Source organism: Lepus europaeus, chromosome 12 (assembly GCF_033115175.1).
Source record: "Lepus europaeus isolate LE1 chromosome 12, mLepTim1.pri, whole genome shotgun sequence".
Classification (NCBI taxonomy): domain Eukaryota; kingdom Metazoa; phylum Chordata; class Mammalia; order Lagomorpha; family Leporidae; genus Lepus; species Lepus europaeus.
The window spans coordinates 58,030,501-58,057,296 of NC_084838.1; the positions used below are offsets into that span (position 1 = coordinate 58,030,501).

The 26,796-nt window shown below is 37.3% G+C and overlaps 1 protein-coding gene across 10 annotated transcripts in view; it reads right to left on the reverse strand.

Moving 5' to 3' along the window:
- Nucleotides 1–26,796, reverse strand: part of LOC133771829 (endophilin-A1) — a 717,118-nt gene that overhangs the window by 559,684 nt on the left and 130,638 nt on the right. For all 10 annotated transcript variants that reach the window (XM_062208166.1, XM_062208164.1, XM_062208168.1 and 7 more), the window contains 3 exons: nt 22,526–22,659; nt 10,604–10,766; nt 7,149–7,343 (listed from right to left, as the gene is read on the reverse strand). In XM_062208166.1, coding sequence (XP_062064150.1) covers nt 7,149–7,343; nt 10,604–10,766; nt 22,526–22,659 — 492 coding nt within the window. The remainder of the gene's footprint in view (nt 1–7,148; nt 7,344–10,603; nt 10,767–22,525; nt 22,660–26,796) is intronic.

A 26,796-nucleotide genomic window follows, 5' to 3' on the forward strand; every position in this document is an offset into this window, starting at 1 on the left:
ATTAATTTTCTGATTTCTGTTTCTGATATTGTGGGGGAGGCTGAATCCGGAGAGGCCTAGAGGAACTTCCCGAGCCCTGCCTTGAGTTTGAAGACTTGTCTTTAAGTTTCAAATTCCTGCGGTAAATGACCCAGCCCCAGGGTGCTTTTGGCTAAGGATCATTAAGGTAGTATAATAGGAGCAGCTAAAACCCTTTTGCATCATATCACCCCACCCCTTGCCCACATCTGCTCTGTACAGAAGCTATATAAACACCTCCCTTTTACAATAAAGTGAGATCCTGCTTCGACTGGACTCCCCATTACATCTGATTGTCCCCCAGGATTTGGGGAGGCTGAGTGGCGGGTGGCACACTTCCCCTCCTCAGCCAAGGCAAGCTGCGGGCAGCCTTCCTAATTCTCCAGCGGTGACAAGGAAGAGTCACCGCAGCTGGCGCCCAACGTGGGGCACAAGGGGCACGAACAGGACGTTTGACTGAGGCAAAGCGGTTTGTCAGGGTAAGTGAAACCCTCAGGCATGGGTAATGCATCTTCAGCCAAGAATGACCCAGCCCTGAAAGCCCTAAGGCTTATGCTCAGGTCCAGAGGCTTGGAACTCTCAGATAACTTGGTGCTTCAGACTTGGGAAACCATCGTCTCCATCGCCCCTTGGGTGACTAGCGCTAATCTCTTTTCCTGGAACACATGGGCAAGGGTTGTGAAAACAGCCATAGATAGAGAGAAACATTTGGGGATCACCCCTCTGCTGGGGTTCTTCCATACCATCTCAGCTCTCAAAGCCTCATTTCACCTGGAGGGCCTGCTCCCCCCTGTAAGGGAACAAGGTGGTGAAGCCTCCTCCCTAGCCTGCAGCGACGCTGATAAGGCATTCTCCTGACAACAGGGAGATGATAAGGGCCTTGTGTCCGGAGCTATAGGTCCTGTTCGGCCAACCCGGGGGTTGGAGAAGGGCTCACCCCATTGTTGCAGGGAGGGTGGGCTGGATCAGGTGTCCGCTACAGATGAAGAGCACAGGGAAGAGGAAGCCTGGGCTGATTTTAGCGAACAGTCAGCTGCTCTGAGCCTGACAAAGGCAGGGGCAGGGGAGGCGGGTACAGATGTGTCTACAGCCACAGCTCCCCCTCCCACTGAAAGGGCTCAGGGACGAATGGAACTTTCTCCCTGCTATGTTCCTCATGTGGCAGCTGAGGTGAGGATGGGTGCCAATTCCCCTTACACTGCTGTAAGGGAGGACTCAAGTCCTGGCGTGATCCTGGAGGGGATTTGGCGTGTGCATTGGATCATCCCCCTCCTTCTCCTCAGGCGGGAGGGGGCGATTCACAATGGACACCAGCTAACACCCAGACCTTCCAGGTCAACTTAGAGCCTGGGGGAGCCAGGCTGCAAGCATGGTACCCCTGGAAGGCTAAGGACATCAAAGAACTCAGCAAGACGGTTGCTGAGGATGGCCCCAATTCACCATGGGTGCTTACTCTCCTTCAGAACATAGCATATCACCCCTGCGTGCCTAAGGATTGGCTTGACTGTGCAAGGGCTACCCTCAGTGGCCCACAATTCATTAAATGGGTGGCATATTACAAGGAGGAATGCAGGACTTGGGCCGAAGCTAATAGGCAGGCACAACTGCCAATCCCTACTACTTACCCCATGATTGTGGTGACCGAGGAGGACTATACTACGGGCATTCAACAAGCTGTGATAGCCACTCCATATCAGGACCAGGTGCGACAGGTGGGATTGGTGGCTTGACAGAAGTTGGATGAAGGACCAACAAAGTCACCTTTGGGAGGGGTTAGACAAAAACTTGGTGAACCCCTCGCGGACTTCATCAATAGGGTGGAACAAAGTGTCCAATGCAAGCTCCCCACAGGGGATCTCAGGGAATGCAAATCAGCCATCATTTTTAGAATAGTGAAAACTATTACAAATAATATTTACATATGGAAATGAATACACACATTTTTCTGTCAGATTACTAATGCAAGTAACTGAGTCTGTCTATTCTAGGTATTGAGTATAATGGGTGACAATGGTTGCCATGATTACTTTCATTGAACCTCAACCCTAAAAATCTTCTAGGGACAGGAGCCAGTTCCATGACGCAGTGGGTTAATCCTCTGCCTGTGGCTCCAGCGTTCCAAGTGGGCACCAATTCTAGTCCTGGCAGCTCCTCTTCTGATGCAGGTCTCTGCTATGGCCTGGGAAAGCAGTGGAAGATGGCTCAAGTCCTTGGGCACCTGCACCTGCATGGGAGACCTGGAGGAAGCTCCTGGCTCCTGGCTTTGGATCAGCACAGCTCCAGTCATTGCAGGCAATTGGGGAGTAAACCATTGGGTGGAAGACCTCTCTCTCTCTCTCTCTCTCTCTCTCTCTCTGCTTCTCCTCTCTCTGTGTAACTCTAACTTTCAAATACATAAATAATATCTTTTTTAAAACTTTTATTTAGTAAATATAAATTTCCAAAGTACAGTTTATGGATTACAAAGGCTTCCCCTCTCCCATAACTTCCCTCCCACTCGCACCACCCCATCTCCCACTCCCTCTCCCATTTCATTCACATCAAGATTCATTTTCAATTATCTTTATATACAGAAGATCGATTTAGTATGTATTAAGTAAAGATTTCATCAGTTTGCACCCACACAGAAACACAAAGTGTAAAATACAGTTTCGGTACTAGTTATAGCATTACTTCACATTAGACAACACATTAAGGACAGAGATCCCACATGAGGAGTAAGTACACAGTGACTCCTGTTGTTGACTTAACAATTTGACACTCTTGTTTATGGCGTCAGAAATCTCCCTAGGCTCTAGTCATGAGTTGCCAAGCCTATGGAAGCCTTTTGAGTTCGCCGACTTCGATCTTATTCAGAAAGGGTCATAGTCAAAGTGGAAGTTCTCTTCTCCCTTCAGAGAAAGATATCTCCTTCTTTGATGGCCCTGTTCTTTCCACTGGGATCTCACTTGCAGAGATCTTTCATTTAGGTCCTCTTTTTTTTTTTTTTTTTTTTTTTCCCAGAGTGTCTTGGCTTTGCATGCCTAAAATACTCTCATGGGCTCTTCAGCCAGATCCGAATGCCTTAAGGGCTGATTCCAAGGCCAGAGCGCTATTTAGGACATCTGCCATTCTATGAGTTTGCTGTGTATCCCACTTCCCATGTTGGATCGTTCTCTCCCTTTTTGATTCTATCAGTTAGTATTAGCCGAATAAAATATTTTAAAAAGTATCTTCTAGGGACAAACTTTTTACTTTCTGCTTGGAGATCTGTTTTTTTGTTTGTTTGTTTTGTTTTTCATGATGGAACAGATACTATCATGTTAATAAATTAAAGTAAAACAGAATCATCCATTAAGAGAATTTCAGTTTGGGCTAGAGAGAAACCTAACTCTCTGTCATATCTATAAGCATAGCAGGTGATTCAGAAAGGATATAAATAAAAAGGATGAGCAAAATACATTGGGAAAATTCAAGCAAACTAAAAATTTTAGAAGAGTACAATATTAATACCAGGCATTAATTAACATAATCAGGCCAGAAAGTGCTAAACAAGAAAAAGCCTACCTTTATATGCCTTCTGTAGCTTCCCATTGGAATGTTTTGTACTTATTTATTTGAAAGGCAGAGTTACAGAGAGAGAGAGACAGAGATAGAGACAGAGAGAGCAAGTTTCTGCAAACGTCAACAGTTGGAACTCGGCCCATCAGAAGCCAGGAGCTTCTTCTGGGTCTCCCACATGGGTGCAGGGTCTCAAGCAATTTAGCTGTCTTCTGCCACTTTCCCAGGTGCATTAGCGGGGATTTGAAGTGGAGCAGCCAGGACTCAAATAGGCACCCATATAGGATGCTGGCATTGCAGGCAGGTGCTTTACTCACTGTACCACAATGCTGGCCTCTGCTTTGTACTTTTAAAAATACACTTTTTACACATGCTTTGTTAAATTTATCCTTAATTATTACATAGCCATTGACATAATTATCAATGGTATCATTTTAAAAATCTCAATTTCTGATTATTTGTTTCTGATATATAAAATAAAACTAACTTCTAAACTGATGTTTAGAATTAATTGATGTTATATCCTACAACACTGCTAAATTTACATGCCATTCCTAACAGTTTTTCCATAGATTTGTAGGGTTACAATATAAAATTACTTATTACCTGTGTACAAATAATTTTCCTTTCTTATTCCTAATTGCTAGGATTTTAGTTATGTTTTCGATTAATAGTATTAGAATCTCCGGTATGATGTTGAATAAACTTGTGAGAAATGACATCCTTGACTTGTACCTGATCTTAGCTGGGAATCATTCATTGTTTATTACTGAGCAATACATAATCAGTCTTACATGAATTCTTCTATGGAAGTGAAAAAGGGAGAATATTTTGCAATTCATATTAGGATGCCAGCATCACTTCATATCAAATTCTGACAAGAAACATTCAAGAGATGAAAATTACAGCCCAATAGCCCTCATAAATATAGATGCAAAATTCCTAAGCTAAACATTAGTAAATTAAATTCAGCAATATATGAAAATGGTAAAACACTACAACTTTATTTCATGAATGCAAAATTGATTTAATAATTGCAAATTAATCAAAATGATTCATCACAATAACAATAAATTAGGTTAGCCTCATTATTATGTTAAAAAACATAAAAGCATTGTATGCACTCAATACCTATTCATGAAAAAAGCTTTCTTCAAACTATTAGTAGATGGTGTCTTACTCCCTTTGTGCTGCTACAACAAAATACTTGAGATAGTGTAATTTATTTGTAAAGACTTATTTGGAAAGCAGGATTACAAAGACAGAAGGAGAGACAGTGAAAGAATGAATGAATGAATGAATGAGAGACAGAGAGAAAGGCAGAGAGAGAGAGAGAGAGAGAGAGAGGGAGAGAGAGAAAATCTTCCATCCATTGGTTTACTCCCCAAATGGCCACCAGGGCCAGGGTTGGGCCAGATTGAAGCCAGGAGTTTGGAACTCCCATGTGAGTAGCAGGCACCCAAGCACTTGGGCCATCTTCTGCTGCCTTCCTTGGCACATTAGCAGAGAGTTTGACTGGAAGTGGAGCAGCTGGGACTTGAACCAGGGCTTATATGGGCTGCTAGCACTACAGGTGGAGGCTTAACCCATTGCACCACATGCTGGTCCTGAGACTGTGTAATGTTAAAAGCACAGAAATATTTTTGTACAGTTGAGATCAGGAAGTCCAGTATCAAGATGCTGGCACTGGAGGGAGGGTGGGAGGTGGGGGTTAAGGAGAGAGGAAATATATTTTAACATTTAACAAATGTTAACATTTCACCATATTCAAATTTTATATGTAGATATTATATACATACATATATGCTCTTTTTTTTCTTGAAAATGAGGATATTAACTTCACATAAAAAGGGACTCCTGATAATGACCATAAGTAAGAAAAGAAGGGTATTTTGGAGGCCATTGCTGTGGCACAGTAGGTTAAGCCTCCACTTCTGGTGCCTGCATCCTATATGGGCACTGGTTCATGTCCCAGCTGATCTTCTTCTGATCCAGCTCTCTGCTGTGGCCTGAGAAAGCAGTGGAAGATGGCCCAAGTGCTTGGGCCCTTTACCCATGTAGAAGACCTAGAAGAGGTGTGTGTCTCTTGGCTTCAGATAGGCCCAGCTCCGGCTGTTGCAGCCGACTGGGGAGGGAACCTGCAGATGAAAGTACTTTCTCCCAGTCTCTCCCTCTCTCTGTAACTCTGCCTCTCAAATAAATAATTTTCTTTAAAAAAAAAAAAAGAAGTGTATTTTGTCATGCAGATGGTATACCTTATGGAAGATATTATTTAAAACTATTTACCAAAATATATGATATCCACACAATGTTTATACTGTCTATACATATTAAATCCACATATAAAGAAAATGTGATATTTGTGTTTCTGTGGCTGATTTATTTCACAAAGCATAATGATTTATAGTTCCATCCATTTTGTTGTCAGAGTTTGATTCTTTTTTAATGGCTGGGTAATATTCCAACACTTATATATGCCACATTTTATTTAGAGTTCAAAATCACTTTGAAGATTAACTGAAAGTGTTACTACCAAACTTTATATGTCAAGCTCTGCAGTTCACATGCACCACACAAATAATCCTCAAAAAACTCTATATAAACTCAAGTTTATAAGGAAACTGGATAAAAGGATTAAGAAATTTGTTCAAGTTAATTAGGCATGTAAAGTATATAGTATATCAAATGATCTGTCGGTGCTGTGTGCTGGCCGCGGCGGCCATTTAGGGGATGAACCAACGGAAGGAAGACCTTTCTCTCTCTCACTGTCTAACTCTGCCTGTCAAAAAAAAAAAAAATCTGTCCAAAGTCACACCAATGTAGTGATAGGATGAGGACTAATAGATACTGAGTGTCATATACCAGGCATTATGGTAAGTGCCTTATGAGACTTACTGTTAGATACTCTTTCCCGGCATCACCACCTTCAGTTATAAAGTCCCAAAGTAGATATGATCTATTAATTAACTCTTCAATAAATGAATATCAACCAAATGACTCATCATAACAACTATATAATTGTCCCTTAATATCCACAGGGTTTTGGTTCAAACTCCCAGCATATACCAAAACCCATAGATGCTCAATGGCATAGTATTTGTATACATCTCCCTTTATATTTTAAATCATCACTTGATTTCTTACAATACCTAATATAATGTAAATGCAATGAAAATACTTGTTATACCATTTTGCCTACAAAATAATGAGTCCCAAAAACGTCTGCACATGTTTTGTAGAAACCCAATCTTTGTCCTAAGTCTATTTTTGGTCCATGATTGCCTGCATCCAAAAATGTAGAACCTGCAGATATGGAGAGCTAACTGTACTTGATATACCCTATATTTTTCACATCTGTATCTATCTGTATTATATATAACGTATATATATATATATATATATATATATATATATATATGTTTGTATTATATATCACGTCTACAAAACACAGAAAGTAGTATAATGCAAAAGTACATGCCATAATTTATATTCTAGTATATGAAAATGTATTTAAATTTTCTGGTTTAGGTAACTGTTGATGGCTTAATTTGGTATTATACTGGATAATATTGTTAGAAAATGTTTCTTACCTGTGCTGAGTGGTCTGAATCACTTTCTTGAGGTAACGTGTAGTGTGCTCTTTGTGATTCCTGAAGTTCTTCTTTTAATTTAGCGTTTTCTTGCTCTTTTTGAAACAGCTGATCCTGAAGATTAACAACACTTTGCCGCAGCATAGCTTCACTTGATTTTGTTGTTTCAAAACAAACATGTAACTCATTGTAAAGCTGTTTCAAAAAATATTCAGATTATATTCATGCCTAATGCTTCTATGTTTATATATAAATATGTTTGTATATATTAATAAATATATATATGACTATATGACATAGCACTTTCCCTAAGGTTATTTTAATAGTACAAGAGAGAAACAAGATATAATCACAAGAAAAACTAAATGATGTAATCAAATATAAATATAAAACTACAACTGATATAAAAAGGCAATTGTATTATATAAACATTATTTTACATATATTATATTATTATAGGAAATTATAACTAAATTTCTCAGGAGAATGAAAATATTTTAAGCTACCAATACAACCTTCAGAGTACTTCATGAAAAAAGGAAATAAACAGAGTCATGACAGTATTACCAGAATTGATTGGAAAATAATAATCATTCTAAAGTTGTCAGAAATGTAATATACATATATATAATATACACATTATATTATTATAAATATGTATATTTAGGTACAGTGATAGGAAAGGACAGAAAGAAACAGCATAATGTATATCAGCTGAACTGGCCTAAGTTTATGAAAGAAAACCTGGGAATAATTCACTGAGAGTTCTAACATTTTCCTATTTACAATAAATTAGTCTCCATTGCTGAGATTGGGTAGAAGGGATAGTAAGAAACAAAATCAGGCATTAAGGCTGTGTAAGGATGTAAAGACTCTTCAACGCCAGATTAAGGATGGACTTGTTTTGTAGACCACTGAGAGTTTCTGAAGACTACAAACAGTGTGATAACAAAGAAGCAATGTTTTGAGGGCATGTTTGATAATTCAAATTTTTTAAAGTCAAGGCAAAATGACATAAATACATTTACATCTAGAGTTTATTAAAACTATGAGATTGGATATGGTATATGAATGGTATCTTCCTCAGAGTAGTACTTCAAAAAATCCATGGAAATTAAAATTACTGGATAGTGAATATTTTCTGTGAACTCTTTGAAGATTCCTCATATGGTTAACAACGGCATACATCCAATCACATGAATCTGGTTGGTGAATAAAATCTTAACATAGCAGGGAGGGCATTTGGCCTAGAAATTAAGCTGCCATTCAGGATGCCTATTCTGTATCAGAGAATTCAAGTTTGTTTGCTCTGGCTCCAAATTCCAGCTTCCTCCTAATGACACACTACAAGGCAGGGATAATGGCTCAAATAATTGCCAGCCAGGTGGGAGACCTGGAATGAGTTCGCAGCCCCCAGTTTCAGCCATGGCCAGGGGCTGTTGCATGTACAGAGAAGTGAACCAGTGGATGGGAGGACTTGTGTGCTCACTCACTCTCTTTCTCTCTCTTTGTCTCTCTACCTCTCAAATAAACAAGTAAATGAAATTAATCCTAATTTATGATTGAAATTTATGAGACATAATTCAATTTTGGTAACTGATACACATGTGGTATCTGTATGTATATCTGCTACTGAACTTAGGAAAATGACCCAAGAGCTAAGATTTGCTTTTAAAATAAAAAAGAAAAGAAAGTATGACAATGAGAAAGACCTTGAGACCAAAATCTCAACATGGAAATTCTCAAAATTATGTTATTTTATGTGTGGGATTTTAGGTTTGCTCATCCAATTAAAAGATTTGAAATATTTGAGAACTAAATTGACAATAATAAGTATTGACAGAAAAATGCCACGGTTCAAGCACAACACTAGGATGTGGTCAAGTGAGTAGCAATATATTGGCCATTAGTGACAAGGCTGCGGCACACCTTACCCTTAGGTGTTATGTTTTGATATATTCCTTCCAGACTTTTCTGGGCCTATTTACTCTTCAAAGTAGGCTCTATCATCATCCCTTTACTTGTCTCCTGTCTTCTTTCCCTTTCCTTTGTTTCACAAAATACAGAAATGACAGTATTATTTTTCTTGTATTCTCTACTATGATGTCTCTACCATGCAGCTTATATAGTTCTACTTCCACTCAGAAGTTGCCTTATCTAAATTTGATTGGACCAGAAGCAAGATCATTTTTAATTCTAGACCTCAAGCTACCAGTAAACTTCATCCATGGCCTGGACAGAATCGTGACATAAGGGGTGGTAAGAAGTAGAACCCCAGACATGTGTTGAAGACAGATCAGATGATCGCTTAGTTTTGAGCACGATAACTGTGAGATGCCCATCAGCCATCCAAGAGAAGATACATTAAGCAGGTGATTACAAACACTTTTCCCTAATGTTTAAGGAATTAATCCCAATATTACATGTTCTTACACAATTTTAAAAATACATGTTTAAGGTTTAATTAATAAAGCTATTTAACCAAAATTTTAGATTTTCAATTTTCATGGTGCTTTTTCAGGATTAAAATTTTGTGATTTGACACTGATGAGAAACTTCTTAATTTATCCTAAGATTTTAAACTTAAAAGAATTGTTTTAAAAAGAATTAAATGTGTATTTTATACTTTCACCAAAAAAAAATTACAGAAATTAATGAATAAAAGATTGAAAAAAAATCCCAAAATTTTATGAATAATATGGATTTTTACTATTTAATCTTTCTAACTAAGCCTTACCTACCTCAACTATTAACTATCAGTCTCACAGAGTGATCATATACATTCTAAATTATTTATATATACAACCACTCACATAATACAAAACACAGAAAGAACTCAATAATGGTTTCTTTTTATTACTAGCAATAATTATTGTCATTGCTGCTGAGTCAGCACAACTAAATAGCTGAATAAGCCTTCTTGTGGGGCATCTAATACAACTTTAAAGTAAAATGACTACTAAAAAGAAACACACAAAATAAAGAGAGTATTCAAACATTGAACCTAAAGATATCATCATCAGTATTCTCTTTAGTGTTTGAGCAGAATTCCCCACCCCCTGCAAAAAAAAAAAAAAACAAATTTTATGATAGTCTGCTTCAGGTCATATACTAGAATCACACTTGATGAAATAAATTCATAACCAAAGTCTGAATAATTCCAACTCCCAAATCAGATTGGGGGTTAAACCACTAGAATGTTTGAGAGTATGCATCAAAATTCCTATTTATAAAAACAATATCCTAAAAAATAGATTTATATTTATACTTTAAATGACTCAGCTGTAGTAACATAAGGAAAACAGAAGATTAATATTACCAAGTTGAACCATACTTCATTTTTCATTTTGAAGAAACATATGTAAAAGGAAACTAGATATGCTAGTATTAAAAAAATATATATTTTCTTAAGTTCCTACAAATAAGTTTATATTTTTGATAAAATAAAAACATACTTTTTGATAGGATATACTTTCAGCTGTATGAACATCTTCCTGATTCCTCAGTACTTTCTGTGTGTCCATATTGAGAACCTGAAGCTGCTGGATCAGCTCTGCTTGCTGTGCTGTGTGTGCACTGTTCTGTTTGTAAAGATTCTGCAGCTCCTGCAATTCTTTCCTGTGCCAAGCAAGCAATAAATAGAGAAAAGCATGAATAAAGATAATTGCAGTTAAATTACTGTGTTCATCTGATATTATAGATTGGCTTCCTATTTTTCATCTATTATGCTTTGCAGCAGGAAAACTTATTAATAAAAGAAATATTATATAAAGTTTTTAATATTTATCACATATACCTAGAAAGTATTGGTAGAACTACTATGACTTTCAAAGCCAAATACTTATCAATTTTCTTTAATAGCTTAGTAGTAATAAAAATCCTGGATATACAGTCACAGTACCGCCTTTCTTATTGAAATTAAGTTAACACTTCAGTTACAATTGATAAGTAGTGATGTTGACTACAGTTATCGGACAATTTTCAAATAAGGTAAGTCAATCCTCCATTTTACATTATTAAAAAGGATTCCAAAAAGCAACTTAAGTTTCAAACCAAAATTCCTAAAACTCCACTGCCAATTCTAACTTGTAACCACAGAGGCCTAGGCTAGGATTCTTGTGCCTCTAATGCAACTTAAAGAAAATCATGAAGAAAGAAGAGTTAAGGACACCACCACAAGGGAAAATCAGCCCTTTCAACCCATGCAGGGTAAAATTAGTAAGCAGGAGGACAAATGACTGATGGTGGTGATAATGATGGCACTAAGAGTCCAAGAGAACCAGACACTTTGGACAAAGTGCTCCAGTTTCTTGTGGTAGTGAATTCTTTGTGATATAAGTCATACAAAATTGGGAATTATTTTGTGTATTCAAATGGAGCAAATATTTATGGATATCAATTTTATCAAAATAAAATATATAACATACAGTCTGGAGATTGTGTCTTCTAATTTTTGGAAAAAGTACTAATTCATTTTATTTGTTTGAAAAGCAGAGATAGAAAGACAAGAGGAGTGTGTATAGAGAGATAGAGCTCTCCCATGTGGTGGTTCACTCCCCAGATCCCCACAATAGCCATTGCTGGTCCAGGCTGAAACCAGAAGGTAAGAATTCAATCTGGTCTCCCAGTGGGTAGTAGGAACCCAACTATTTGAGCCATTATCTACTGCCTTCTGGGTGCACATTATCAGGAAGTTGGAACTGGGGGCAAAGCCAGGGCTTAAATCCAATAACTAATATGATATGTGAGAATCCTAATCAGGGTACTAACCACTATGCCATATGGCTATCCTTGTATTCCTTTCATTCATTCTTAAGTGCTTATATCACTACAGTTTTTTTTAATCACTACTGTTACATGTGTTTTTTATGACTAAAGATACATAATACATTTTGTTGCCTCTGATTTTTTTTTTGGTCAGGCAGAGTGGACAGTGAGAGAGAAAGAGACAGAGAGAAAGGTCTTCCTTTGCCATTGGTTCACCCTCCAATGGCTGCCACAGCCGGTGCGCTGCAGCCAAGCCAGGAGCCAGGTACTTCTCCTGGTCTCCCATGTGGTTGCAGGGCCCAAGCACTTGGGCCATCCTCCACTGCACTCCTGGGCCATAGCAGAGAGCTGGCCTGGAAGAGGGGCAACCAGGACAGAATCCAGCGCCCCGACCGGTACTAGAACCCAGTGTGCTGGTGCCATAGGTGGAGGATTAGCCTACTGAGCTGTGGTGCCGGCCGCCTCTGATTCTTAATCCAAACCAATTACTGATTCTGGTCCTCTCATTAAGAAAGAGCAAATGTCTTCTAACATTGACACAAAAGTAAGTTTGCTATATTTTATGTAATATTGAAATATGATATGTCATGTCCTCATTATATCCCCTCTCTAAGTGCAACATTGACTTAGGTCTCCTGGCTAACATATGGCTGACTATACAATATAATATATACTGACTATACTAAATAGGAATTTTCTCCTCAACTAAGGGATGATTTCATTCTATGAAGATATGTTTCCCCTCATCTACAAACACCACATTCTGAAAAGTAGAAAGGATGAAACATATACCACAGTTATAAAAGTTGAAAGTGGAACTTATTTAACATAAAAATCTACAACAAAGAAGCCTTACAAAATGCACAAATTTGGAGCACCAGAAAACACTGAGTCTGTCTAGATCTCTCATTTAAAAATTTATAAAAAATAAAAAATAGCAAGCAGGACTTAAAGAATGCTTAAAATTAAGAAAACTGAAAATTTCAACATGCATACTCACAGGTAAAGTGTAATTCTGAGTAGGAAATACTCGGGAAAAATTAGAACAAAAATTTAGCTAAAGTATGGAAAAAAACCCATCACACCTCTCAGAAAGAACAACAGAGAGTCAAGAAGTGAGGACATCTCTGGAAGGGAAGGAGTGTATTAGTCACTGCTATAAGCAAAGCACCTAGGATAGTCCCTATCCCTTATAAAATATGTGTTGTTCTGGCCGGTGCTGTGGCTCACTAGGCTAATCCTCCGCCTGAGGCGCTGGCACCCTGGATTCTAGTCCCAGTTGGGGCGCCAGATTCTGTCCTGGTTGCTCCTCTTCCAGTCCAGCTCTCTGCTGTGGCCTGGGAAAGCAGTGGAGGATGACCCAAGTGCTTGGGCCCTGCACCCGCATGGGAGACCAGGTGGAAGCACCTGGCTCCTGGCTGCAGATAGGCGCAGCACGCCGGTGGTAGTGGCCATTTGGGGGGTGAACCAACAGAAGGAAGACTTCTCTCTCTCTCTCTCTCTCTCTCTCTCTCTATCTCTATCACTGTCTAACTCTGCCTGCCAAAAAATAAAAAAATAAAAAATAAAAACATGTGTTGTTCTATCAGACAAATGTATTGTTTCTTTTCAGACTGAGACTCTCCTGGCTCATGAACACATGGTCTCTTATTCTGACTGGCCTTTAAACACCACTTCATCCCACCCAAAATATACAGCTCATGTAGTTCCATCACCTGAGGCCAACCAGCTGTATGCCTGGATTGTCTGCCTCCTTGCATCAGGCTAGGATAAAAGGATTACCATATAGGATATGTTATGTTGGCAAACTCTGACCAATGAAAGATAAAACTCAAGAGGAAGTTGTACAGAAAAATGACCTGCTTCCATCTGATTGATTATTGTATGTAGTACAGCTAGGTTTCTCTCTCTAGAATCAATGTGGGCAGCTAATTCAGTGTACCCACTATCTCTTCATGGCTCATCAAGAAGCAGTAGCCAGCACAATAATGCATTATCTTGAATTACTTTCTATCCTTCCTTTCCTTGGATTTTTGTTGCTTCAATTGCTTTGTACTGGAAGTGAATCTCCCAACGAAGTAATCAATACTTACTGCTGTTTCTAGCACAGATGAAAACAGTTGCTGAATGAATGAAATGGATTACAAAAAGGGATTTTTAAAAAGGAAAAAAAAAGATGACACCATGGCATTAAATCCATAATGAGGGCAGTTATAAGCAAAATCAAAGCTATGGAAAATAAAATTAATTCTCTTAGGTTCAAACTTGAGAAGTTCCTCTAGACACAGATCAAAAGGAATAAAGGAAATTCAGGTTGAGATGAAAGAGAGGATGCTAAGCACCAACAATGTTTCTTCCCATCAGGGAAGATTGTTAAGTTTTGTTTAAAAAAATATTATATTGTGAAAGATAAATCCAATGATCTCTCAGTCACCATGATGCTATCAAAAGGATTGAGTGGACCATGGGATAAATTAGGAAGATCTCTTTAGAGACCAAGTTTGATAGCAAAAACGCAGAGGGTTTGAAATAGCTTTCTATATTATTCTGCAGTTTACAAAAAAAATCTTGATAGCTCACAAAAGCAAAGATTTATTACTTGCTCACATTGCAAGTGACTTTCATCTTCTAGTACTCAAACTAGAGTAACAGACTGCATTGGGAATATGTTACTCCCCTGGTGGAGGGTGAAAAGCAAAGGTAAACTAAGCAATGAGTCCTTTAAAATATTTGCTAGGACATGGCATATGTCACTTTCACTTTTGTTCCACTGGCCAAAATAAATAATATGGCTAAATATGAGGCTGACTGAGGAGAAAATATACCCTAGTAACAGAGAAGACCCTGGTAAAGGTGGGTCCATAACAAAACACAGTACAAGAATGATATGTCAAGAGTAAAAAGCTGTGACTGGCATTGTGGAGTAGCAGGTTAAGCCATTGCTTATGACACTGGCATCCCACATGAGCACCAGTTTGAGTCCCAGCTGCTCCACTTCCAATACAGTTCCCTCCTAATGTACCTAGGAAATCAGCAGAAGATTCCTTGAGTACTTCAGCCCCTGCCACCCATGTGGGAGGCCCAAACAGAGTTTCAGGCTTCTGGCTTTGACCTAGCATAGCCCCAGCAATTTGGGACCATTTGGGGAATAAATCAGTGGATGCAAGATATTCTCTTTCTGTCTCTCCCTCTCCTCACCCACACTTCCCTTTCTCCCTCATCATCCTTTTCCCTCCCCCCATGTCACTCTGCCTTTTAATTAAATAAAGTAAATCTTTTCATAAAAATACTAAGAATCTTAGTGATGGGCACTGAAGTAATATATACAACTAAGGCTAAATCTCTGTGGGCAGAGTGATTATCCAAGAGGAGGTAAAAGCTATACTTCATGAAACAAAAATTAAGGGGGGGTTCACATGATTGAATTTTTGGCTAATTTCCAAAGTGTACATACCAGAGTATCAAAACTGACTAAAGATGAAATGTTGTGTTGAGAAAACACAACACGAACATGCAAAGTTTTTCGTGATTTTTTTCTTAGCTGTAGAAGACTGAGTGTTTCCTACAAATCAGAAATAATTATATGAGATTGGATAATTCCCGCAGTTGTACATAAGAGAGTCACACATTGTTTCACTATATTAACAAAAACTAAAGTTATTAGTTACTGAAAGAATATGTGCAACTTAGTTCCTTTTATACAAAAACTTTGTCTACCCTATCTTCTATCTATAAACAGGGACCGAGAAATATGTAGAACAATGCTCACAAAAGTTAAATGGCTGCTATTCCCCTAGGTTGCATTTCTAGTGTAATTTTCTGTGCTATTTATAGTTTTCTGTACTGCATGTATTTTTTGTAATTCATAACTATCATATGTACCTAAATAATTATGTTCTTATTTTATGTTATTATATAAATAAACTGATATGCAGCAGAAATATCAATAGTAAGTTCAGAGGAATTAGAACTCAAGGCAAAAAATTTACACAAAAAAAATTCACAGTAAAAATTAATTAATTGTTTTGGTTACCTATAAAAATTATACATTGATTCATGTACAGTAAAACCATAAACAATAAAAGGAAAATCACTTGAAAACTACATGAGAAAAAAATTCCACTCAAAATAGCTTCAAAAACATGGAATAGTAATAGAGTATGCAAGACACATTCAATACCTTTATGAGAAGCAAAGCACTTCATAGGGACACAAAGGTAGACTAAAACAAATGAAATGGCAAACCATAACATAGAACAAGATTGATCACAATGATACCAAGTTCTTTGGGTTTATTTGTAAATTTGGTACTGTAATATAATACAAAAAATAAGCAAGTTTACTCTAAAGTTAACATAGAAAAATTAACAAGCAACAATGTCCAGAACAGTTCTGAAAAATGAACCATCACAGAATGCACCAATCTTCATTGTCTACCCTACTTAGCCTGAGTGGCCATATTCTACAGCCTGCATTACACTGAGGCCTTGATCTTTGTCTCTCACTGAATTTGATCCAGTGGACATAATGGCCAAATCCTGGAAGGCAAAGGGGAAACAGTCTAGGGTATTTATTTCCCTGTCCCCCTCTCTGCTGAGACAGTGCAGCAGTGTGGGTGGTCCTCTGCTTAAGGACACTGCTCTTATCATGCAGACACTCTCCCAGGGTTCTACTACTGAGATCCAGAAACTTGCTGCTCCTGGCCTAAGAGTGGTAAATGCTTGCTTTGTTGGTAATTCATGAGGAGTTTTATTCTGAATCTAATTCAATGTGGAAAAAAGTGAGTTTTTCATCATATCTAGTCTTCAATATCATGAATTTTCCACATCCCTGCAACATGTTAGATCTTTTACTTCTCTCAATGTTTTAGAGCTAGCATTCAATATGTTTAATCTTTGTATTTTCAGTGATATTATAAATTATTTTAAGCTTTTTTCCCAATATAAAATGCAATGTAGTGTTCTGTTGTTGTTGTTGTTTTAGTTTATGTATTTGCTTATTTGGAAGATTAAGTGACAGAGAAAAGAAAGACATCTTCCATCTGCTGGTTCGCTTTTGAAATGGCCACAACAACCTAGGCTTTGTCAGGCTGACATCAGCAGCCTAGAACTCCATCTGGGTTTCCCAAATGGGCAGCAAAGACCCAAGCACTTGAGCCATCATCTGCTGCTTTTCCAGGCACATTAGCAAGGTTCTGGATTAGAAGCTTAACAGCAAGAATTCAAACTAGCACTCAGCTATGGGATGCCAGTGTTAAAAGCTGTGGCTTAACCCACTATACCACAACACCAATCCAGAAACTGAGTTTTATAAATTGACCTTATATCTACCAAGAATGATAAACTCATTTTTTAAATTTGAATAATATACCTATACTATTCTGAGTTTTCTATGCAAAATCATCATAAGAATATTTTATTCAGTTAGGTCTTCTTCATTTCTGGTTACTATTATTATTACTATTACTATTAACTTTTATCTACTTGAAAGGAAAAGAAAGGGGAATCTTCCAAATACCGGAACAGCCAGGGCTGAGTCAGTTCAAAGTCAAGAGCCTGGAACTCCATCTGGCTCTCCCACAAGGGTAGAGGCCTCAAGCACTTCAGCCTTCAACTACTGCTTCCGAGGATGCATCAGTGTTGGGGTCTCAAGCCTGAGGCTGGCCCCTGACCTGCAGGGAAGAGTACAAGCACTCTCCGACAAGGCAAACGGGAAAGGTAAGGTCGACGGGTCAAGAACACAGCAAGCATCCATGAGTTCTATCGAAGCAGGAACTACTTTATTGAGGAAGTGTACAGGCTTATAAGGCTTACAAAAGACACGCACAGCAGGGGAGCCAATCAGCGAAAAGGTCATGAAGGTGTGGATGGACCACGCACAGGGGCATCTTAAGCAAAGTCTAGGGATCACACACTGTCCACGTGTCCTGAACCAAAGCGGACCTATCCCTGCCAGTGGTCTGATCTTACGTAGCTTAACCGCAGCAGCCACAAACACGCCCTTCGAACATCCACCAGGTACCATATTGTAATGGAGGTTTCAGGCAATGCCCAATACATCAGCAGGAAGCTGCTGGATCAGCAGTAGACTAGATGGGACTCACATCATCATCAGATATGGAATGCATGCATCCCAAGCAGTGGTTTAAGGCACTATACCATAATGCCTAACCTCATTTCATATTCTTATGTCTTTTTAATTTTTATCTTTCCTTATTACATATTTGTTATTTTTAACTATGTGCTAGACATTATTTTGCAAAACTATAGACATATAGTTTTCAGAATTATTTAACCATCCTCTAGAGTCAATGTATACCTTGCTTCTGCCAAGTGCCTGGGAAAAACCAGCAACACACAGGTATTCATTCAACCTGAGTTCTGATGCTAAGGATTTTCCTATCCAAAATTATAACTGTGCTGCATTCACATTCATTTTTTGTAACAGATTCATAAAAAATTTCTAATAAAAATTCTCACCTCAACTGTAGAATTAATCACTATCTACTCAGGCAAAAGTTTTAGTCAACTTACTTGGCTAGCACTTGTTATGGAATTTATAGTTAAATACAAGTATGTTCAGATGCTCTGTATTTATTATAGACATGTATATTATTATATATGTTATACAGTATTTACCAATTTATTTGTACACCCTAACTCCTGGCAGATATTTTGAGGTAGTTCATAAAATAGCCCATGGTACTAAAGTAACATGGATTAACCTTCAATGAAATTTATATGGTTATGAATTCAAAACAAAATTTCCACAAAGAAACAGAGCAAAGTCAACTTCATTATTTATCAATAAGGTAAAGTATCTCCAAAAAAGGAAGCACCTACACCACTTTTTTTCATAATCATGGTTTGTGTAATTTGAGTACATCATACAAATTCAATAAAGCAACACTGTTATATCACAACCATCACCTCCCTGTGAAACAAAAATGATGATGGAAATGAGTACATCAGCAGACAATCCTCATACAGAAAACTCAAGAGCAACACTGCAGACATTCTGACGATTACCTTATAATGAGTGTTCAAGAGAAACTCCTCTGCTCCAAACTACCAGCTGTGTTACTATCCTCCTTCTCCATGAGTTCTTATAATGAAACTTTTATAATTATACACACTCACTTAGCTATTACTCATTTACTGTTGTGTAAGAAAATGTGCATATGTGGATATTGTTGCCTTATTTGTTATCACTTACAGCTCTTGCAATACACTAAATTGAAGAATATAAACTAAAGCAAAATTTAGTGCAAAACACAATTTTTATACTCCCAATCAGTTAACATTGCACTGTATCCTCGAATGGATCTGATGTTCTATCTAATAGCCTAGCTTCATCAAACTGTTAAAATGAAATGTAGGGACCAGTGCTGCAGTGCAGTAGGTTAAGCCTCTGCCTTCAGTGCCAGCATCCCATATAGGTGCTGGTTGTGTCCTGGTTGCTCCACTTCTGATCCAGCTCCCTGCTAATGTGCCTGGGATAGGAGTAGAAGATGTCCCAAGTGCTTGGGCCCCGGCACCCATGTGGGAGACCCAGAAGAAGCTCCTGGCTCTTGGCTTTGGATCAGCCTCGCTCTGGCAATTGCAGCCATTTGGGGAGGGATCCAGTAAATGGAGACCTCTTTCTGTCTCTCCCTCTATCTGTCTTTAACTCTGCCTCTCAAATAAATAAATGAATCTTAAAAGAAAAAAAGGAAATGTCATTGCTGGAATATTTTGTGCAATTGTATATCCTGTATCCTGTATTTTTTGGGGAAAAATATGTAAAATGTTTCAAGTAGTTTACTATATAAAGGAACTAATATAGTTTCTGATTTATTTTTATATGCAATTGATTCAGTCTTTATTTTTTGGCAACATTCACTTTTTCCAAAGCTATTACTTCACACACATCAGAAGCAATTACTACAATTGCTAGCACGTTATCTAACAGAATAGGACAGTGATTAATGTCTTTAAGACATCTTCTTATTCTTTTTTCTTTTCATAATCTGTGCTAGGTACTGTATTAAGTTCTTCAATGGCAGACAACAATTATGAATCTGCATTTAGGGAAATACGAGCAAAAAATGTGACTAAATGGAAAGGTAAGGTTAAATTGAAAGGCACACTTAAACAGTTATTTCAATATTTGCCAGTTTTCAACCTGTGAATATGGGTTAAACCACCTCAACTTCTTATCAATTAGGACAAAACCATAATCTTTAATACTCAACATCTTTGTACCAATCAATCTCTTGCCATTTCCAGAGCAGTTTGCTTCTTTGGTTGAGTCAGTTATTTTACCCCATGAGGTTAAAACCCTCAGACCTAAGATCTCTTTTTCAAAAGGCAAGTGTTCTCGGCTGTCATTAATGTTGTGATGTATTAACATATCAGAGGAAAGCTAGAGAACAGTTTACTTAAGACAAGGTCACTCCAGGATTGGCATAAAGGCAACCACTTCTACCATGTAATGTATTTTAAGAATTAGGAGGAAAAAATATGGTCTTAAGTTTGTTCACAAAAAAGTATCATCTGTCTAGGGAACTAATTTTTTACTTTCGTAGAGGTCTTGGATATCACATTATCATTATCACTACAAAGTATTTATTATGTTCAGTAGAGTACTATTTCAGATCCTGTTTAGGCATTTAGAAAGTCAGCACCTTTTATAAGAAAGATTTATGTAAACATTCTAGACAGTGATACTTGTAAAATAGTTTGAAATATTTCCATACTAGGTGCTATATTTTAAGAAAATTGACAATATGGATGCTGACAATACAGCATATATATTTATAAAGACAACACAAAACATAACACTATTTTATATATATAATATATTTAAAATATATATTTTATATTACATATAATTTACATAATTATAATATATATGTATTACTTGTATGAGAGACAGGGGTAACTAATCAATTAATGAGAAAATGTAGTCATTGATATTATTTTCTACTAATGGAAGGGCTCTGTTACAAAACAGATTAGATTTGTCTCTGAGATTCTCCAGATACACAAACTAAGATAAACAGGTACAGATTATAGAAAAGTGAATTGAACTCAATATATGAAACAATGTTCAAATATTTAAACAACGTAAAATGAAAATACCACTGCTGAGAAGTATAAGAAACCTTTAAACTGAAAATGTCAAAAAAAAGTCTAGAAGTTACAATATCATCAGGAAGAGAATCACAAGATATGATCATTTATATTTTCCCAATCTAAGATGCTATTCCTATTTAGAAATACTCATCTAATTTTGTTAGATTATTGGCTTAAAACTAGAAGTAACACTACACACTGGACTGGTAAGCCAACCAGTATGTTATCAATGAAACCAATATTTTTCCTCACCTTTATGACAGAAAGTTTTAAAAATGTAATACAGGGAATTAAAATTCTGATATTTTATTTTACTAGATTCAATAAAATTTCTCATCCAGAATAAATTAACAATGGCATATCTGAAATTACAAAACCATATATACCCAGTGGAAATACATAAAACACAGCAATAACTTACCAAGTTCTCAGTCAACTTTTACCTCCCATTAACCAAAAGAAAAACTGCATCCCACTGAGTAACAAAATGGCAATTACTTCCTCCCTCTCATGTACACTAAGCATTTATTTAAATGAAATAAATTATACAATTAAAGTTTAGCATATACTTCTATAAGCACATCTTCAATTTTATGTTCTAGTGCCATCAAAATAAATACATACAGATATGTGTGTGTATGTATCAATCTGTCAACTAAGCAAAATCCTTGTCCTGATTTATTCTCTTTAATAGTATTTTCTAGTAAAGGTAATTATGAAGTAAATTAACCGCTGATTTTAACATCTTTCAAAACACTTAAAAAACAACTGTACTATGCTCACTTTTTCAAGTAAACACATTCTGAGTGGTGTTATAAAACTTACTACACTGGTATTTAAAGAATATTTCGCAAACTAAAACTATATAGAAACCAATAAGACAAAAAGTCAAAAATTTTCTTAGATAATATTCATTATAAGAATATGAATAACATATAGAACAGAACTAGGCTGTTATTTAATGCTATAACTAGTACTCCAACAGTATTTTTTCACTTTGTGTTGCTATGTAGGTGCAAACTGTTGAAATCTTTCCTTAATATATACTAAACTGATCCTCTGTATATAAAGAGAATTGAAAATGAATCTTGATGTGAACGGAAGGGGAGAGGGAGTGGGAAAGGGGAGGGTTGCGGATGGGAGGGAAGTTATGGTGGGGGAAGCCATTGTAATCGTAAGCTGTACTTTGGAAATTTATATTCATTAAATAAAAGTTAAAAAAAAAGAATAAAGCAATGAAAAAATGCCTTGTCCTTGTTAGGGAATTAAATGTGTTCCTACTCCATGTTTTCCTAATTCTGTGGACCCACCAAATGCTACCAGGTAACTAGTCTCAGTTTAGCATATAAAATTCCAGGTCTCCAATGGATAATCATATGTATCATAGAAAACATATTCTTGCTATTTTGAGATTTTAATAATAAAGATAAATTCTGTCATTCTGAATGACTGATTACATTTCTACAACAGTAAATAAAAACTGAATATACTTGCCTAACCAGGGTAATGTCCATATCCTTTTGGATGAGTTCAGTCTGTTTATTATTCAGCTGTAATGATAGGGCATTATATTTACTCTGTGATGCTTCAATTTCTTTCTTTGCTTCAATTAAGTTGTCTTCAAAGGCCTAAAATTAGAATACTAACATTATAATCAAACAAAATATATGAAATGTAACAAAAAGTCTGTTACAGCTAACTAGTTGACAAAATGACAGAAAAACAATATTATTCAACAATTTTTAAAAATGTTTTACTATTATTTACTTATTTTAAATAGTTGAAAGGCAGAAAGAGGGAGACAGCCAGCCGGTCAGAGGCAGAGACAGCATCTCCCATATACTGGTTCACTATTATAGTGCCTGAAGGAGTAGGAGCTGGACCAGGCCTAGGCCAGAAGCCAAGAATTCATTCTAGGTGTCCAACATAGGTAGCAGGAACCCCACTACTTGAGTCTTCACTTGCTGTTCCCCTGGGTCTGCATTAGCAGGAAGCTGGAATCATCAGCAGAGCTATGACTAGAACTCAGCACTTTGATATGGTATGCAAATGTCCCAAGTGATACCTGACTTCTACATAAACGCCTCTCTCAGGACATTAAAATTTTTGTTGCTTTCATTTCATTAAAATGCTACAATTTTTAATTTTTTTTTCAGAAACTAAGAGAGTGTCATGGCTTCCTGGTGTAAAAAATAAGAAATTTAAAAAAATCTGAAAGTTCATATCAAATTTAATGATTAAAATTATAATAAAGGCATTGTTGTGAATAAAATGTCATTATGTGAACAAAAATGAGCCGATTTAAATATTAATCAGAACAAATGGTTCTTATTTCACCATTTCCTCTGTTTTAAGTGCATACACTCAGAAAAGAAAGAACAGTTTTTGTAGTGTTTGACACTCAGATCATGCTCAGTTCACTTGTGATCACATTTCACCAAAAAATTCTTCAAAGCTGTCCTTTTTTTTTTCTGATTATTCTGTAAATTTCTTTTCATCTTAAATGATTTTTAACTTACTATATTTTTTAAAATATATTATTAGTTGTAAATATTCTTATGAACAATTAAATATATCTAAATATGCATACTCAGACATTAAACATTCATTATTTTCAAAAATAAACACCAGAGGTTAGTTTAAGCACTAGAAATTCCCATTTATTAAAAAAAAAAAGCAATGATGGGTAAATAACTAGCTAGGTAGGCAGATGGAAGGGAGAAACTCAAGGTCAGAGTTTTACTAAATGTAAAACACTCAAAAACAAAAGGAACTGTCAATGGAATGAAACAGAAAATGGTAAGTGAGAATAGAGCAAATACATTTTGATCTCTGTGCCCTACTATATTTAGGGGTGGTTAGATGTTCAACAACTGAGAGAGAGTTAGGAATAAATGCACATATTGATATGCTTCCGGGAAAAGAAGTAATTTGGATTTACAAAAGGACCTGGAGACTATGAAAGGGCTCTCCTACTCTCAAAAACAAATGGAAAAAAAAAAAATACATTGACTAACCTAGAGACAGAAGAAATTGTTAAAGTATCACAGAATCTGGGCCAAACTGCCTATTTTAAGAGTCAATGTGACTTATGCCAAATGGCAGTAAGGGAAAAACACCCACAGTCATCAAAAAAAAAAAAAAAAAATCTAATTACTGACAAGTACCCCAGAGTGCCAGAAACCTCAAAATTGTTTAGAAGGAAGAACAGAACAAGGGCTGGGAACAAGGACATTATATCATTTCCATTCAAAATAAACTCTTAGAAAATCTACCCTTCATAAGAAAGTCAATGGCAAGAAAAATAAGACATAAATATTATAAGAAAATAGCAGAATTATTTCAAAAGAATTAGAAATATATGTATACATATATATGTGTGTGTGTATGTATTTTATCTATCTATCTATCTATCTATATATATATATGGGGCTTTTCAAATTTCTCCAATTTTGAAGATATTTATTCTTTTATTTATTTATTTGAAAAGCAGAGTACCGCCTGTGGCACCGCCACACCGGGTTCTAGTCCCGGTCGGGGCACCGGATTCTGTCCCAGTTGCTCCTCTTCCAGGCCAGCTCTCTTCTGTGGCCCGGGAGTGCAGTGGAGGATGGCCCAAGTCCTTGGGCCCTGCACCCGTATGGGAGACCAGGAGAAGCACCTGGCTCCTAGCTAAAGATCAGCGCAGTGCGCTGGCCACAAAGCGCCAGCCGCAGTGGCCATTGGAGGGTGAACCAATGGTAAAGGAAGACCATTCTCTCTGTCTCACTATCCACTCTGCCTGTCAAAAAAAAAAAATTTTTTTTAAAGCAGAGTAATAGATAAAGAAGGAGAAACAGAGAGATATTCCATCCACTGGTTCACTCTCCGAATAATAGCAAAAGCTGAGGCTACCAGGCGAAAATCAGGAGCCAATAGCTCCATCTGTCTATCCCATGTGAGTAGCAGGAACCCCAAGTTCTTGGACCACCATCTGCTTGCCTCCCAGGTGGATTAGCATGAAGCTGGATTCAAAGCAGAAGCAAGACTGGATTCAGCATTCTGGTTATGGGATAAGGGTGTCCCAAGTGCCAGTTTAGCCCATGTATCTGAATGCCCATCCTTAAGTAAATATATTTAACATATTAAAAAGGACAAAAATGGAACACACAGGCTACTTAAGTGAAAAAAGTAATAGCTGGTATCAAGAGTAGAAACAAAGAAACAATGAAAAGGCTACTGAACACAAGTACCAAAAAATCCAACCAAAGATGACAGTTGCTTGACAAGCAATAAGAGTCAGAGTTGGGGCTGGTGCTATGGTATAATGGGTAAAGCTGCCACCTGCAGTGCCGCATCGCATCCCATATGCATACTGATTCAAGTCCTGGCTGCTCCACTTCCGCTCCTGCTCTCTGCTATGGCCTGGGAAAGTAGTAGAAGATGGCCCAAGTCCTTGGGTCCCTGCAGGAAGACCCAGCGGATGCTCCTGGCTCCTGGCTTCAGATTGGCACAGCTCTGCCCATTGCAGCCAATTGGGGAGTGAACGAGTGGTTGGAAGTCCTCTCTCTCTCTGCCTATCCTCTCTGTGTAACCCTGACTTTCAAACAGATAAATAAATATTTTAAAGAGAGAGAGAGAGAAGCAGACAGAGAGTTGAAATGTAGTCTGCAGGTAGAAATGACAGGATGTGTTGATAAGTTGCCTATGGGAGAGCAAGACAAATAAACACAGACAAGCATGAAAGATCTCTCCTAGGGAAACAGCCTGGGTAATGAGGAACAGTGGTCCCTTTTACCATGACAGGGCCACTACAGAAGGGATACATTTCAGAAAAAAAAAAAGACAGTCTTTTTCTTTTTTAATATATTTATGTGAAAGGCAGAGATAGAGAGAGAGGAGGAGAGAGAGAGATATCTTCCATCTGCTGGTTCACTCTCCAACTGGCCTCAATGGCTGAGGCGAGGCCAGACTGCAGCCAGGAGCCAGGAGCTTCTTCCTGGTCTCCCAACGTGGGTGCAGGGGCCCAGGGACTTGGGCCATCTTCTGCTGCTTTCCCAGGCACATTAGCAGAAAGCTGGATCAGAAGTGGACCAGCCAGGACTCCACTGGCACCCATAGGGATGCTAGCACTGCAGCCCACAGCTTAGTGACAGAGCACTGCTCTGCCTAAAACCAGTCCTTGCATACAATTCCAGCCCATAATTCCATTGTTGAGAAGTCAGTGAACTCCAACCTGGCTTTATGTGCCCCCAAATGTACTTGGAAGGAAACTCTTTGAAAGAAAGTCTCTTGATAGTAATACAGAATTAGAATGAAACTTTTCACTGTATACTGTTAAATTTTAAGCCAGGTATCTCTGTTATGCATTTTAAATGAAAAACAAATTCAACTGAAGTTGGAGCAAAAATAGAAGCATGTCAGAAGATAATTTAAATTTTAACAAATGCTGGTAAGCTAAAATAAGTATTTAAAATCTATACACAAAAAGCACCTAACCTGGTCATGAAGATTTACTAAAAAGGTTTACAACAATCTCAATAAAGGAATAATCTCAGTCTTAATGAAAAATGTTATAGCAAAACAAATGAAGGAATTCATCTTATGAAATTTGCATGATTAAAGGAAAAATATGAACATTCAACAGATTTGGGACAATCATCAAAAAAGCTCAATACTTTTACAAGGTGATTTAAATAAACAAGCAAACAGAAACAGTACCAATTAAATAGAAATATGAAGGAAATTTGTTAATTTGATAACAGGAATGCCAAAATTTTGGCAAA